This window comes from Cupressus sempervirens, chromosome 3 (genome assembly GCF_028749045.1).
Source record: "Cupressus sempervirens isolate cs-2001-9-10 chromosome 3, ASM2874904v1, whole genome shotgun sequence".
Lineage (NCBI taxonomy): Eukaryota > Viridiplantae > Streptophyta > Pinopsida > Cupressales > Cupressaceae > Cupressus > Cupressus sempervirens.
This window is the reverse complement of record NC_143120.1, coordinates 849,748,161-849,762,138: the sequence shown is the minus strand read 5'-3', so window position 1 is coordinate 849,762,138 and position 13,978 is coordinate 849,748,161. Positions and strand designations below refer to the sequence as shown.

Here is a 13,978-nt window from a genome sequence, read left to right as displayed (position 1 = left end):
CCCTATGGCATCATCTGATACTCATTTTGAGCAACTTGATTCTGTCGTCGTTTTTTATTTTTTTATTTTTTTTGGAAAACCTCCTGTCACCCTTCTATGATGAAATCCGTACGGCTTCGAACTCGACACAATCTGGATTCCAATCCTCTTGAAAACTCCGTACAGCAATATCCCACCCAGTCTTGAAAAATCCGTACAATGAAAATTAACAAATTTTGGTTCCAGAAACCGTACGTTAATCTTCTGAGGCACAAAAAAACTGTACAGCAACTTTGCAAGTGGAAACCGTACCTTGCCTTAAAACCGTACTTCAAATTTGAAACCCGTACCTTGTCTTTAAAAAACCGTACTAGAAAACTGTACTACAAAAACCGTACGGTGGTGCTCCTTCCTGCATATATTGAATACCGTACGGTGCTCTCCCTTAAAAACTGTACAGAATTCTATTCTTTAAAAAAAACCGTACGCCATTTTCCATCTTCTAAGGGATCCGTACGGTGGATGTGTGAAATCCGTACGTCCTACGATGTTCCTTCATTGTGAAATCCGCACGTGCTTGAGGAAGCCGTACGGTGCCCATATTTGACTTGTGAAAATCCGTACGGTGCTTATCTGATTGCATAAATCCGTACGGCCACACTACATCTGAAAGTCCGTCCAGTGATAGGGACTCAAAAAGCCGTACGACTGCATCTGATAAATCCGTACGGCCACATTGCATCTGAAAAGTTTGTATGATGATAAAGATCAAAAGCCGTACCGTGACTACATAAAATCTGTACATAACCTGCCTGCACCAGAAGACCACAATTCCGTACAATAGTTTCCCTCCTTGAATCCGTATGGCAGGAATGATGGAAATCCGTACAGTGCATCATTGTTATAAAATCCGTACATCATACATTAATACCCATTTTGTTCAAAAATCCATACATTGTCTTTACTTTAGCTCCTTTCAAAAACCGTACACCGTACGAATGCAAAATGATGAATTCCAAACTACATAAAATCCGTACTTTCCAAGGAAGGGAAAAATTGTACACTTGCTAGAAAGCCATACCTCTCAGACTTTACAATCTGCAAAACCGTACTCTTCCTCCAAATTTCGTACGATGAGCAGGTTAAATCCGTACGGTGCTTCAGAGTTTAATAAACCGTACACTAGCTCCCAACTTAAAAACCGTACAACTCAAAACCAAGTGAAAACCGTACGGTGAGCAAACAAAATCTGTACGGTACTTTTTTATTTTTATTTATTTTTATTTTTTTTGAAAATCTCACTTCTAGACCAATTATGTACAATATTTACATATATACAGTACTTACAACCTTCTCTCAGTTATTCGTCCACGGGGGCACGTTACTTCTTTTATTGCAAACATTCAACTTCGACCTCTTCACTACATCGAATACTTCCTTTTGGTCTAGCATCCACTGTTTTACTGCTCCATTATCACCCACTTCCCAAATTTGATATGGTCCGACCCACTTAACTCTGAACTTAACTGGGTTGATCTTATTCCGTCCATCATCCCTCAACGCCAACTATCCTGGTTGAAACCTGCTATGCCTGTTCTGTGTCATTTCCATATCGCCCAGTTTGTTCCCGAAGCTCTGTACCATGGACTCCGTCAGCTGCCCCTTTTGGCTGTGAATAACACGTCCACTCCGTACTGCTGCAACTTTTATTAAACCCTTCCTCTTTGTTGCCTATGCAGACCGTATTGTGTGTCTTCCTTGCCGCCGGTACCTTTCTGCTATATCTATGGTTCGACATAATACTTTCTTCCTGCGCAGTCGTATAGTAGAAACTTTCCTTCTTTTGGGTTCATACTGTATGTTTTGTCCTTCAGCTTCAGTCATATCCGGGTTTTCTTCTTCGGCTTCTCTGTGTTGCTTCGAACATTCATTTCTTCCTTCGGCTTCTCCGTGTTCCTTCAGACATTCATTTCCTCCGTCAGCTTCTCTGTGTTTCTTTGGACAGTCATTTCCTCCTTCGACTTTTTTGTGTTCCTTCGGACATTCATTTCCTTCTTCTTTCTTACCTTCGTCGATCCTTAGCATATTAAAACTTGGAAAGAGCTCACAATCCTCTATCTGCCAGTGGTAAAGACCATTTACTGAATCCAGATCGTCATCTCCTTCCAATCGTAAAACTACCTCCTGATCCGGTTCCATAATTTGCCCCTTTTCATCCTCTTCTCCCTAAGAATCTGACGAGAGGGCTTCGTCCCCGACCATCTGAGTGTGCAGATCAATGACATACTTCCGGCCTTTGCTTTCGAGTGATAAAGTATTTTTCTTCCAATTGTGCTTTGCTTTTGCTTGTATCAGCCACCCCCGGCCTAGAATGGCATCATATCCTCTCCGCTTCAGAGGAATCACAACAAAGTCCAACAGGAATGGTTGTGTTCCGATTGTCACTCGTTGTGCTGTCAGGATTCCCAATGGCTTGATTCCATGTTGATCGGCCGTTAGTAGCTGGAATGTAGGCGGCCATAATGTCGGCTGTCCCAACTTTTTCCAAGTGTCTTTAGGCAACACATTGACACCAGACCCTCCATCCACAATTGTTTCCGTCAATATAGTCCCGAGAATTCCCATTTCAACGACTGCTGGATGGCGTCCAGATGAGAGGGCTAACAACATCGGATCTTCTGCACTTGCACCACTTTCCTTCTCCTTTTTGTCCACTGTACTTGCTCCACTTTCCTGCTTCCTTCCATGTTCTCCTGGTAGTTGAGCAGCGGAAACAATGTTTGTGAGTGCCGATCGGAGCTGAGGCATAGTGAGCAACAAATCACTTATCCTGACAGGTATCTCGGCTTGCAAAATTTGCCGGACAATGTTCTGTTCTCCGCAGTTCCGTACGGAAGTACTCGGCGTGTCCTTCAGGTGTGTCGTTTCTGCCTGTGTTGCTTTCTGGATCTCTACCCGTGCTTCTTCCAGTCTTTTCTTTTCTTCTGCCGAGTCAGGGTACACTTTCGCTTGCTTCCGTGTGATGGCCAAAACCTCTTCTTCGTTCGTCCCGACGGTGATCAAGTTTACTGCTGACTTCGGACACCTAGCATCGTCATGATCACCAGGTCCACACCATCTGCATAACAACTTCAGTGTGTTCGCTGTTGTACACTCCCAGGCAAAGTGACCCCACAGATTGCATGCGCGGCATTGAACAATTGGCCAACCATTCGCATCGTACTGGATTCGACTCCTTCCTCCAGTGTTGTTGCCACCATTGTTGTTATTGCTATTGTTGTTTGGACCGCACCGGTTGTTTCTGTATCCACCTGATGTGGCACCTTCCGTACTGGTGTTTCGGTTCCCCCCTGACGGGGATGCCTCCTATGACAGGAACACTTGCTGCAGTGTCCTTGTTTTTAAATTAAAAGGGCATTCCTTTACCGAGTGTCCGAGGATCTGGCAGATTTCACAAAATTGATCTTTCGGGCAGGATCCCTTCGTATGGCCTTCTTTCTTACATTCCGTGCACCATAGGTCATTGCCCTTAGCTTCCTTGTTCATGTTTTTGAATTCCTTCATCATCTGCATCATGTCCTTCTGGAGGGCACGGACCTTCTTGTTGCTTCCTTCGTCATCGTTGCTATCATCTCCTGAGGATGCATTGTCATCTGAATCGGACGAGCTGGTCTTCTTCTTCTTCTTTGTCTTCTAGTCACTTTCGAGGTTCATTGCCCGATTGTACACTTCAATGTATGTTGATGGTGGCACGATCTTCATCTTCCTCCGCAGCTTCGGGTGAAGGCCTTCAATGAACCATCTTTTCTAGAGCCCATCTGCCGGTTTATTCTCCATTTTACTGATTAAGTCCTTCAATCTCCTAGCAAAGACCCATACAGTTTCATTCTTCTTTTGCTTGGTATTGAATATCTCTGCGACAATTTCATTGTCATCACGCAAAAGTTGAAATTCTGCGATGAACTCCTTCTTAATGTTATCCCAACTATTTAATTTCTGTGGATCGGCATCAATAAACCAATCAATGGCAACACCCCGTAGGGTTGCAGGAAATTGTCGGATCCATTCGTTTGTATCTATTATGCCATTTTCCCTCCAGATTGTTTCACATGTTTTACAATGTCGAATGGGATCAGCTGCTTCATCACCATCAAATTTAGGCAATTTTTCCTTCGGACCTGCCATTATCAGTGTATGTTGAGAGTTTTGTTGTGTACCTGTGCTGTTTTGTGTCGTCGGTAGAAATTGTGTATCAGCCGACGGGTCCCTTCGGTAGAAATTGTGCATTGGCCGACAGGTCCCTTCGGTAGAAGTCTTGTTATGTAGCCGACGAGTAAAACAGTTTGTAGCGGGTATAATGTACTTGGCCGACGGATACCTTCGGGAAGGTTCGTCGGAAAGTATTTATAACCCCTTCGGGAAGCATTGCATTCATCTTATTATTATCATATGAGAAAAGCATAATGTACTGTTGGCATATGTGAATAATAATAATAGTTATAATATTGTTGTTCGGTGTTCGTATCGATTCCCTGTGTGCGTTGCTTAATTAGTCCATACGGTAAACATTTGGCGCCGTTGCCCGATGGATCTGGCACGCAAGCAAGTGGAGATGAATTAAATGCCGAATAAGTTGAACAAAGACAAGAGTAAGCTGAAGGAAAAAGATGACGTACGCGTTGCGCAGGAAAATTTAATTTTGGCTCAGCAGATAGAGCGTCGAAGGAGGTTTCAGAAGATTTCTGACGGAAGCAAGAGCACGGAAGGATTGTTGAAGGAGACTCGACAACGGCTTGATTTGGTGGAAGAAGCAAGGGAGGAGTTTCTGAACCTGCATATGCCACAGGAAGAGAATCCTGACAGAAGCAGATCGACTCGCATGGCTCGGAGTGCCGAAGGAGCACGAGCGTGGAGTGACCTCTTCGTTCGAGATATACTTCCGGAACGGACAGCTACGGTTGACAAACCCTCTTCTTCACCAAACTGTGCAGAAGTCCAAAATTGTGCGGGTGTTGAAAACAGCGCGGAAGCAGAAAACAGCGCGAGTGTTGAAAACAGCGCGGAAGCAGAAAACAGCGCGGGTGTGTAGAACAGCGCGGATGTCCAGAACAGCGCAGGTGTCCAAAACAGCGCGGGTGTACAGAACAGCGCGGGTGTCCAGAACAGCGCGGGTGTACAGAACGGCGCGGGTGTTCAGAATAGCGCAGGTGCTCAAAACAGCGCAGGAGTGCAAAACAACGTAGGTACACAACAAAACCTCCAACATACAGTAATAATGGCAGGTCCGAAGGAAAAATTACCTAAATTTGATGGTGATGAAGCAGCTGATCCCATTCGACATTGTAAAACATGTGAAACGATCTAGAGGGCGAATGGCATAACTGATACAAACGAATGGATCTGACAATTTCCCGCAACCCTACGGGGTGTTGCCATTGATTGGTTTACTGATGCCGATCCACAGAAATTAAATAGTTGGGATAACATTAAGGAGTTCATCGCAGAATTTCAACTTTTGCGTGATGACAATGAAATTGTCGCAGAGATATTCAATACCAAGCAAAAGAAGAATGAAACTGTACGGGTCTTTGCCAGGAGGTTGAAGGACTTAATCAATAAGATAGAGAATAAGCCAGCTGACGGGTTACAGAAACGATGGTTCATTGAAGGCCTTCACCCGAAGCTGCGGAAGAAGATGAAGATCGTGCCACCATCCACATACATTGAAGCATATAACCGAGCAATGAACCTCGAAAGTGACCAGAAGACAAAGAAGAAGAAGAAGACCAGCTCGTCGGATTCAGATGACCCTTCAGGAGAAGATAGCAGCGATGATGACGAGGGAAGTAGCAAGAAGGTCCGTGCTCTCCAGAAGGACATGATGTGGATGATGAAAGAATTCAAAAACATAAACAAGGAAACTAAGGGCAATGACCTATGGTGCACGGAATGCAAGAAAGAAGGCCATACGAAGGGATCCTGCCCGAAAGATCAATTTTGTGAAATCTGCCAGATCCTCGGACACTCGGTAAAGGAATGTCCCTTCAATTTAAAAACAAGGACACCACAGCAAGTGTTCCTGTCACAGGAGGCATCCCCGTTAGGAGGGAACGGGAACACCAGTATGGAAGGTGCCACATCATGTGGATACAGAAACAACCGGCGCAGTCAAACCAACAACAACAATAACAACAATGGTGGCAGCAACAACAATGGAGGAAGGAGTCGAATTCAGTACGATGCAAATGGTCGGCCAATTGTTCAATGCCGCGCATGCAATCTGTGGGGTCACTTCGCCCGAGAGTGCACAACAAACACACCGAAGTTGCTATGCCGATGGTGTGGACCTGGCGATCATGAAGATGCTAGGTGTCCGAAATCGGGAGTAAACTTGATCATCGTCGAAACGGACGAAGAAGAGGTTCTGGCCATCACTCGGAAGCAAGCGAAAGAGTACCCCGACCCAGCGGAAGAAAAGAAGGGACTGGAGGAAGCACGGGCAGAGATCCAGAAAGCAACACAGGCAGGAACGACACACCTGAAGAACACGCCGAGTACCTCCATGCGGAACTGCGCAGAACAGAACATTGTACGGCAAATATTGCAAGCCGAGATACCCGTCAGGATAAGTGATCTGTTGCTCACTATGCCTCAGCTCCGATCGGCACTCACAAATATCATTCCTGCTACTAAACTACCAGGAGAACATAGAAGGGAGCAAGAAAGTGGAGCAAGTACAGTGGACAAAAAGGAGAAGAAAAGTGGCGCAAGTGCAGAAGATCCGATGTTAGCCCTCTCATCCAGACGCCATCCGGCAGTTGTCAAAATGGGAATTCTCGGGACTTTATTGATGGAAACAATTGTGGACGGAGGGTCTGGTGTCAATGTGTTGCCTGAAGACACTTGGAAAAAGTTGGGACAGCCGACATTATGGCCGCCTACATTCCAGCTGCTAACGGCCGATCAACATGGAATCAAGCCATTAGGAGTCCTGACAGCACAACCAGTGATGATTGGAACACAGCCATTCTTGTTGGACTTTGTCGTAATCCCACTGAAGCGGAGAGGATATGATGCCATTCTGGGCCGGGGGTGGCTGATACAAGCCAAGGCAAAGCACGATTGGAAGAAAAATACATTATCACTCGAAAGGAAAGGCCAGAAGTATGTCATCGATCTGCACACTCAGATGGTTGGAGAAAAAGCTCTATCATCGGATTCTGAAGGAGGACGATGAGAGGAGGCAAATTATGGAACCCGATCAGGAGGGAGTCCTACGATTGGAAGGAGATGACGATCTGGATTCAGTAAATGGTCTTTACCACTGGCAGATAGAGGATTACGAGCCCTTTCTAAGTTGTAATATGCTAAGGATTGACGAAGGTAAGAAAGAAGAAGGAAATGAATGTCCGAAGGAACACAGAGAAGCCAAAAGAGGAAATGACTGTCCGAAGAAACACAGAGAAGCCGACGAAGGAAATGAATGTCTGAAGGAACACGGAGAAGCCGAAGGAAGAAATGAATGTTTGAAGCAACACAGAGAAGCCGAAGAAGGAAACGTGAATATTACTGAAGCTGAAGGACAGAACATATAGTACAAACCCAAAAGAAGGAAACATTCTACTGTACGACTGTGCAGGAAGAAAGTATTATGTCAAACCACAGATATAGCAAAAAGGTACGGACGGCAAGGAAGACACACGACACGGTTTGCACAGGCAACAAAGAGGAAGGGTTCAATAAAAGTTGTAGCAGTACAGAGTGAAAGTGTTATTGACAGACAGAAGGGGCAGTTGATGGAGTCCATGGTACGGGGCTTCGGGAACAAACTGAGCGATATGGAGATGACACAGAATAGGCGTAGCAGGTTTCCACTCGGATAGTGGGTGTTGTACGACGATCAGAATGAGATCAAGCCAGGCAAGTTCAAAATTAAATGGGTCGGGCCATACCAAATGCGGGAAGTAAGCAATAACGGAGCAATAAAACAGTGGATGCTAGACCGAAAGGAAGTATTCGATGTAGTGAAGAGGTCGAAGTTGAATGTCTGCAATGAAAGAAGTAACGCACCCCCGTGGACGAATAACTGAGAGAAGACTGTAAGTACTGTATATATGTAAATATTGTAGATAATTGTTCTAGAAGTGAGATTTTCAAAAAAAAAAAAAAAAAGTAAAGCATCGTACGGTTTTTGGAAAGCACCGTACGGTTTCTGGAAAGCACCGTACAGTTCTGGAAAGTACCGTAAGGCATCGTACGGTTCCATATTTGCAGGAGACAGCACCGTACGGATTTAACCTATTCACCGTACAGTTTTGGAGGAAGTGTATGGATTTTCCAGTTCAATGTACGGATTTTAAAATGATGATGCAGTGTACGAAATTTATTGGTTCACCGTACGGATTTTTATAAGAAAGCAATGCACGGTTTTTAACTTGCAGATACCGTACGGTTTTTAGCAGCAAGGTTACCATACGGATTTTAAACTAGTTCTCGTACGGTTATTTTCACGGTTGTCGTACGGATTGTGGAGATAGCGTACGGATTTTTGTGATCGAGCAACGTACGGATTTCATGCTTGCTGTACGGTTTTTAAAGACAATGTACGGGTTCCATCTTCAAGTTGGTGTACGGTTTTGCCGTGGTACGGATTTTTCTTGCACTGTACGGTTTTTAAAAGTCACACTGAAACCACCATACGGATTTTGATAGCCTCAGAAGGGTAACGTACGGAATTTGATAGCCTCAGAAGATTAACGTACGGTTTCTGGAGCCAAAATTTGTTTATTTTCATTGTACGGATTTTTCAAGATGGTGGGATATTGCAGAACGGTTTTTTTAAGCAGATTGGAATCCAGATTGTGTCAAGTTGGAAGCCGTATAGATTTCATCACAGAAGGATGGCAGGAGGTTTTCTAAAAAAAAAAACAAAAAAAAAGACAGAATCAAGTTGTTCAGAATGAGTGACAGATGATGCCAAAGGGAAGGGGACGCATCCGTGGTTGCCAGAAAGAGTGTAGAATCGGTAGATAATGACAGAAATGGTGTGTTCCGTGCATTTTTGTGTGGGTTTTGAAGTGCTAATTTGGTCTTGGCAGCGAGGGGCGCGCTGCCCCTGGACCCCCAGTCGTTGTGGATATCAGTCGTGGGATTCTGACCAGTTGCGAAGACTTGGAGCTGCTGCAAACATGGAGTGTCTGTCTACCAAAGGCACTGAGAGTAGGTGTTGGCCGTGAGGCTGTCTTGGTGGATGCGTAGAGAGCTCGGGAGGAGCTGATCATCCAGTTGGAGGCAGTGCAGCGACACTTGGCTCAAGGTACCGAGGAGTTGGAAGTAGAGAAAGCAGCATAGGTGGCTATCAAGGTCAGCTTGAGGAGTCAGTATTGTGTTAGCAAAGGCTATAGATGCAACGGGATGAATGTGAAAGTGATGTGGCAAATCAATATTGTTGTAATTGTTGTTTGAGTTTTGTTCTGTAGTCGTCAGGAGACGACTTTTCTTTTTGGGGGGGGGATGATGTCGTCGGTAGAAATTGTGTATCAGCCGACGGGTCCCTTCGGTAGAAATTGTGCATCAGCCGACGGGTCCCTTCAGTAGAAGTCTTGTTATGTAGCCGACGGGTAAAACAGTTTGTAGCGGGTATAATGTACTTGGCCGACGGATACCTTCGGGAAGGTTCGTCGGAAAGTATTTATAACCCCTTCGGGAAGCATTGTATTCATCTTATTATTATCATATGAGAAAAGCATAATGTACTGCTGGCATATGCGAATAATAATAATAGTTCTGCTATTGCTGTTCGGTGTTCGTATCGATTCCCTGTGTGCGTTGCTTAATTAGTCCATACGGTAAACATTTTGCACTCCCACGCTGTTTTGAACACTCAACGCTCGTGCTCCTTCGGCACTCCAAGCCATGCGAGTCAATCTCCTTCTGTCAGGATTCTCTTCCCGTGGCGTATGCAGGTTCAGAAACTCCTCCCTCGCTTCTTCCACCAAATCAAGCCGTTGTCGAGTCTCCTTCAACAATCCTTCCGCGCTCTTGTTTCCGTCGAAAATCTTCTGCAACCTCCTTCGACACTCTATCTGCTGAGTCAAAATTAAATTTTCCTGCGCAATGCGTACGTCATATTTTTCCTTCAGCTTACTTTTATCTTTGTTCAACTGATTCGGCATTTAATTCATATCCGCCTGCCTGCGTGCTAGATCCATCGAGCAATGGCGCCAAATGTTTACCGTATGGATTAATTAAGCAACGCACACAGGAAATAGACACGAACACCGAACAGAAAATAGCAGAACTCTTATTATTATTCGCATATACCAACAGTACATTATGCTCCGATTATAAGATATGATATGATAAGATGAATACAATGCTTCCCGAAGGGGTTATAAATACTTTCCGAAGAACTTTCCCGAAGGAGTCCGTCGGCCACATACATGTCGTTACATAAAAACCTTTCCGAAGGGATCCATCGACTGATACACAATTTCCTTTCCGAAGGGACCCGTCGGCTGATACACAATTTCCTTTCCGAAGGGACCCATCGGCTAATACACAATTTCCTTTCCGAAGAGACCCATCGGCCGATACACAATTTCTACCGACAACAAGCACTGAAGAAGAAGCCACGAGAGACTTGGAAGGGTGAGTTTCTCAGGGAGATTGAGCAAGCCTTCAAGGAAGGCTATTTCTCTTTGCGATTCTAAGAGCATGTCTCAGCGACACGTGAGGCAATAAGGGTGGAGTTGGCCACGAAGTTAGGGACGGTGAAGGGTGATTTGGATAGATAGAGAGAGGCATAGGCTGTAGAGAAGGCAGCCATGGAAGCAGAGCGAGCAGCCATACAAGCAGAGTGGGCAACTATGCAGATAGCGAGAGAGACTTTGTTGGCTCAGTTAGAGGAGGGTAGGGAAGATAAGGTGCTGATGGTGAAGAAGATGATGGAGAGGAAGATGTTGACCAAAAGGAGCTTGTAGATCCAGACAAAATAGGTGAACAAGTTGCGGGCTCACTTATCACCAGCTTGACTACCTTCCTCCATTGCTATGATATAAGAGACACACTCTCAGCCTCCCTCATCTTCATCCTAATTTTTCTTTTTCTATTGTACAAAGTGCGGGTTGTGGGTTTTCACATCATCTCATTTTATTTGTACATCGTTAGGAGATGACATTCTTTTTGGAGGAGATGATATTGTCGGAAATATCATGTGTTGTCTAATTGTTGCTAATGTTAATCATATTGTTGGTAGCTAGCATGACCAAGGGATAGATAGTTGTGGTCGCAACGGTTCTCATCGTACCCCTCTAAGACTATATGTACATTCTTTTGGATGGAAGAGGGCATCATCAGTATCAGTGTTATTATCATTTATCATTCTGGCTGATAACCTTAATGATGAAAAAAAAATGATATTAATGGAATACATGGTAGTTCTCTAATATTGTCATGCATTGACTATCTCTGTCATAACTACATACAGTAGCATGCACTAAACCACTATTACCATAGGCGGTAAACAAGAACAACTAAATGATTATGATAATGGAAATTAAACAAAGGATGACAAATGATCAGTAACCAGGAAAGGTAGCGACTGGCATAATAATCAATATCATGGAGTTATGATTTGTATAACAAACTGATTTGTTTATGTTATGAAGAGACCCGATTTGTAAGAGATACATCTCTTCAACAACCAAAAAGTGCAATCCCTTCAATCTGAAGATATAAGATGGAGATCAAACTCATTCCATCCATCATCATCAAATCTTTTATCTCTTTTATAAATATCCTATTAGCATTGGTCAAGTTGAGCATTTGGCCTAGTGTCAAGAACCAATTGCATATAGAACAAAATCAAAATCAAAGAGAGAGACACCATTATTGCAAGCATATCAATTCAAATAAAAAATAGCATCTTATTGCTATAATCAATACCACTGTATTTGCATATTCATATTACTATATTAGAAATAGTAACATCACTATAAGCAATATCATCATACAACTCGGCATATTCATAAAGAGATATCAGGAGTGGCAGATCATCTATTGCGATAAGCAAGAGGAATGCATAATTTGGAGCATACTTCATATTTTTATAACAGAGACAGCTACCAATGAACATGGCATACTTTCTGTATCCTTTCCATTGTCATACCAGAGAAGGCTAATATCATTTAGCAGAAATACATATTGATACTATGATCATCCTTGCATAAGTGCTATCAGTCCTATGAGAGACAGCAAAAACAATCTTATTGAACTTAGTGCAGATATAGTAATCAATATCAACTTGTATATATCTAATTGTTGAATCAGATATAGCAGCAATATTGTCTCATATATCCTATCAAGCGTATAGAATAAACAGTCATGTTATACAAGAACAATCATCTAAGAAGTGATATCATAGACAATTATTGTTACTTCAATTAATATTATTTTAAGTATTATGTGAGACTTTGAGAGAAAAAGTCTCTTACAATTGACCTTTGCAAGTTGATTGTCCCTATTTTGTAACTTCTAATAAAGGGGAGCATTACGTTCATTATTCTTGATACAGTGACCATCGGAACAAGCAATTCAATATTTTGGACTAGTTTTTGGAGTCTTAATTACTAGAAATCATATTGAAAAGTTTGATATGTCTTGTCTGACTAAAGATAATGGACATAAATGTTCAGTGTCATCTAGAATTAACAATATTTTAATTAGAAAATATAATAAAGCATAAAAAATGTACACCTAAAATTGCTTTCATCATTCACAATAAACAATTGTAGTTATAAGAGTATAACCCCCATACTATAAAAAAAAAACAAAAACCCATAGACATCTTCACTACTGTACAAGAGTCCATAGAGCAATCAGCAACCATGAAGTGACTAATATGTAGTACAAAATATTCTCTGGAGAACGACCAAGGGTGAGAGAAGCTAGTAGAGTTATGACACTATTCCACCTCCTAATATCCAAGGTTCATAATCTCCTAGAAGTTGCTGGAAAACTAGTATGGCTGTGCATGAGCTAACCAACTGCCATCCTATACCAATGGCTAGACCTAACAATATATGCCACTTTCATGGCAGAGTGAGCAGAGGTACATCATCTAATTAGAATTATATTGGCCGTATCAACACCACTGTAAATTATTCAGAACTAGATAACAAACAAAGATAAATTTATTCAAACACTAAAGCCAAAATGAGACCTGATCTCCTGTCTCCTTCCTTAATGACTCCAAGTAAAGTTTTGCCAATAGCCATAGATCCTCTTGAGCACCTTCATCATTTAGAAATTCTAATTCTGGAAGCAATAATTCGACCTGCGGACAGAAAAAACTTGTTATTCAATAAGTTATGCTTCCATAGTAGCTAAAAATAGAATGAACAAACTAATGATTCTTTTATTTTCTAGCTAAAAGCTCTTTACATAATCCTTATCTCAAACCTAAAAAAGAAAACAAACCTTTTCCAAATTATGTAAAATGTAATCCATGTTTTAACAAATCATGTTCTGTCATAAGCCAAATTTCTGGTTATCTGTGTGGAAAATTAATGTAAAAAGCATTAAGTGAAACCATACCAACGGAGAACCCAATGCAATGCCCAATCAGCATGGGATGAACTCATTTCAATCATAAACATTTAAAAGTGAATTTTTCGCTTCTAATTGAACCATTGCCCTTCTCAAAACCTTTTTGTGATCCATCAAATCTGGTCTGAAACCGTGTTTGATTCATTTTGTAAAACGGCCATCTACCTTCAATCTCATCTGCATTATTCATGCCAAGTTGTTGTCCAGATCCTAAGCTATTCAGCCTCTGAAACCCTTCAGTATTCCTCCGCCATTGCCTAGTTACAGTCGACTGTTGAGGTTCCATACATTCAAAACCCTCTTAATACAAGTTCAGAACATAAGTTATAAATTGTGAAGAATACAATTCAATCTCCCTCAAGACTTGATTGTCATCTTGAGAGATCATCTT

General features: G+C 42.5%; 1 protein-coding gene across 2 annotated transcripts in view; it reads right to left on the bottom strand.

Annotated features, from left to right (window-relative positions):
• The window catches only part of LOC149569439 (uncharacterized), a 263,359-nt gene that overhangs the window by 109,395 nt on the left and 139,986 nt on the right, over nt 1–13,978 (bottom strand). For both annotated transcript variants that reach the window (XM_089822141.1, XM_089822140.1), the window contains exon 3: nt 13,202–13,315. In XM_089822141.1, the coding sequence (XP_089678267.1) occupies nt 13,202–13,315 (114 nt within the window). The remainder of the gene's footprint in view (nt 1–13,201; nt 13,316–13,978) is intronic.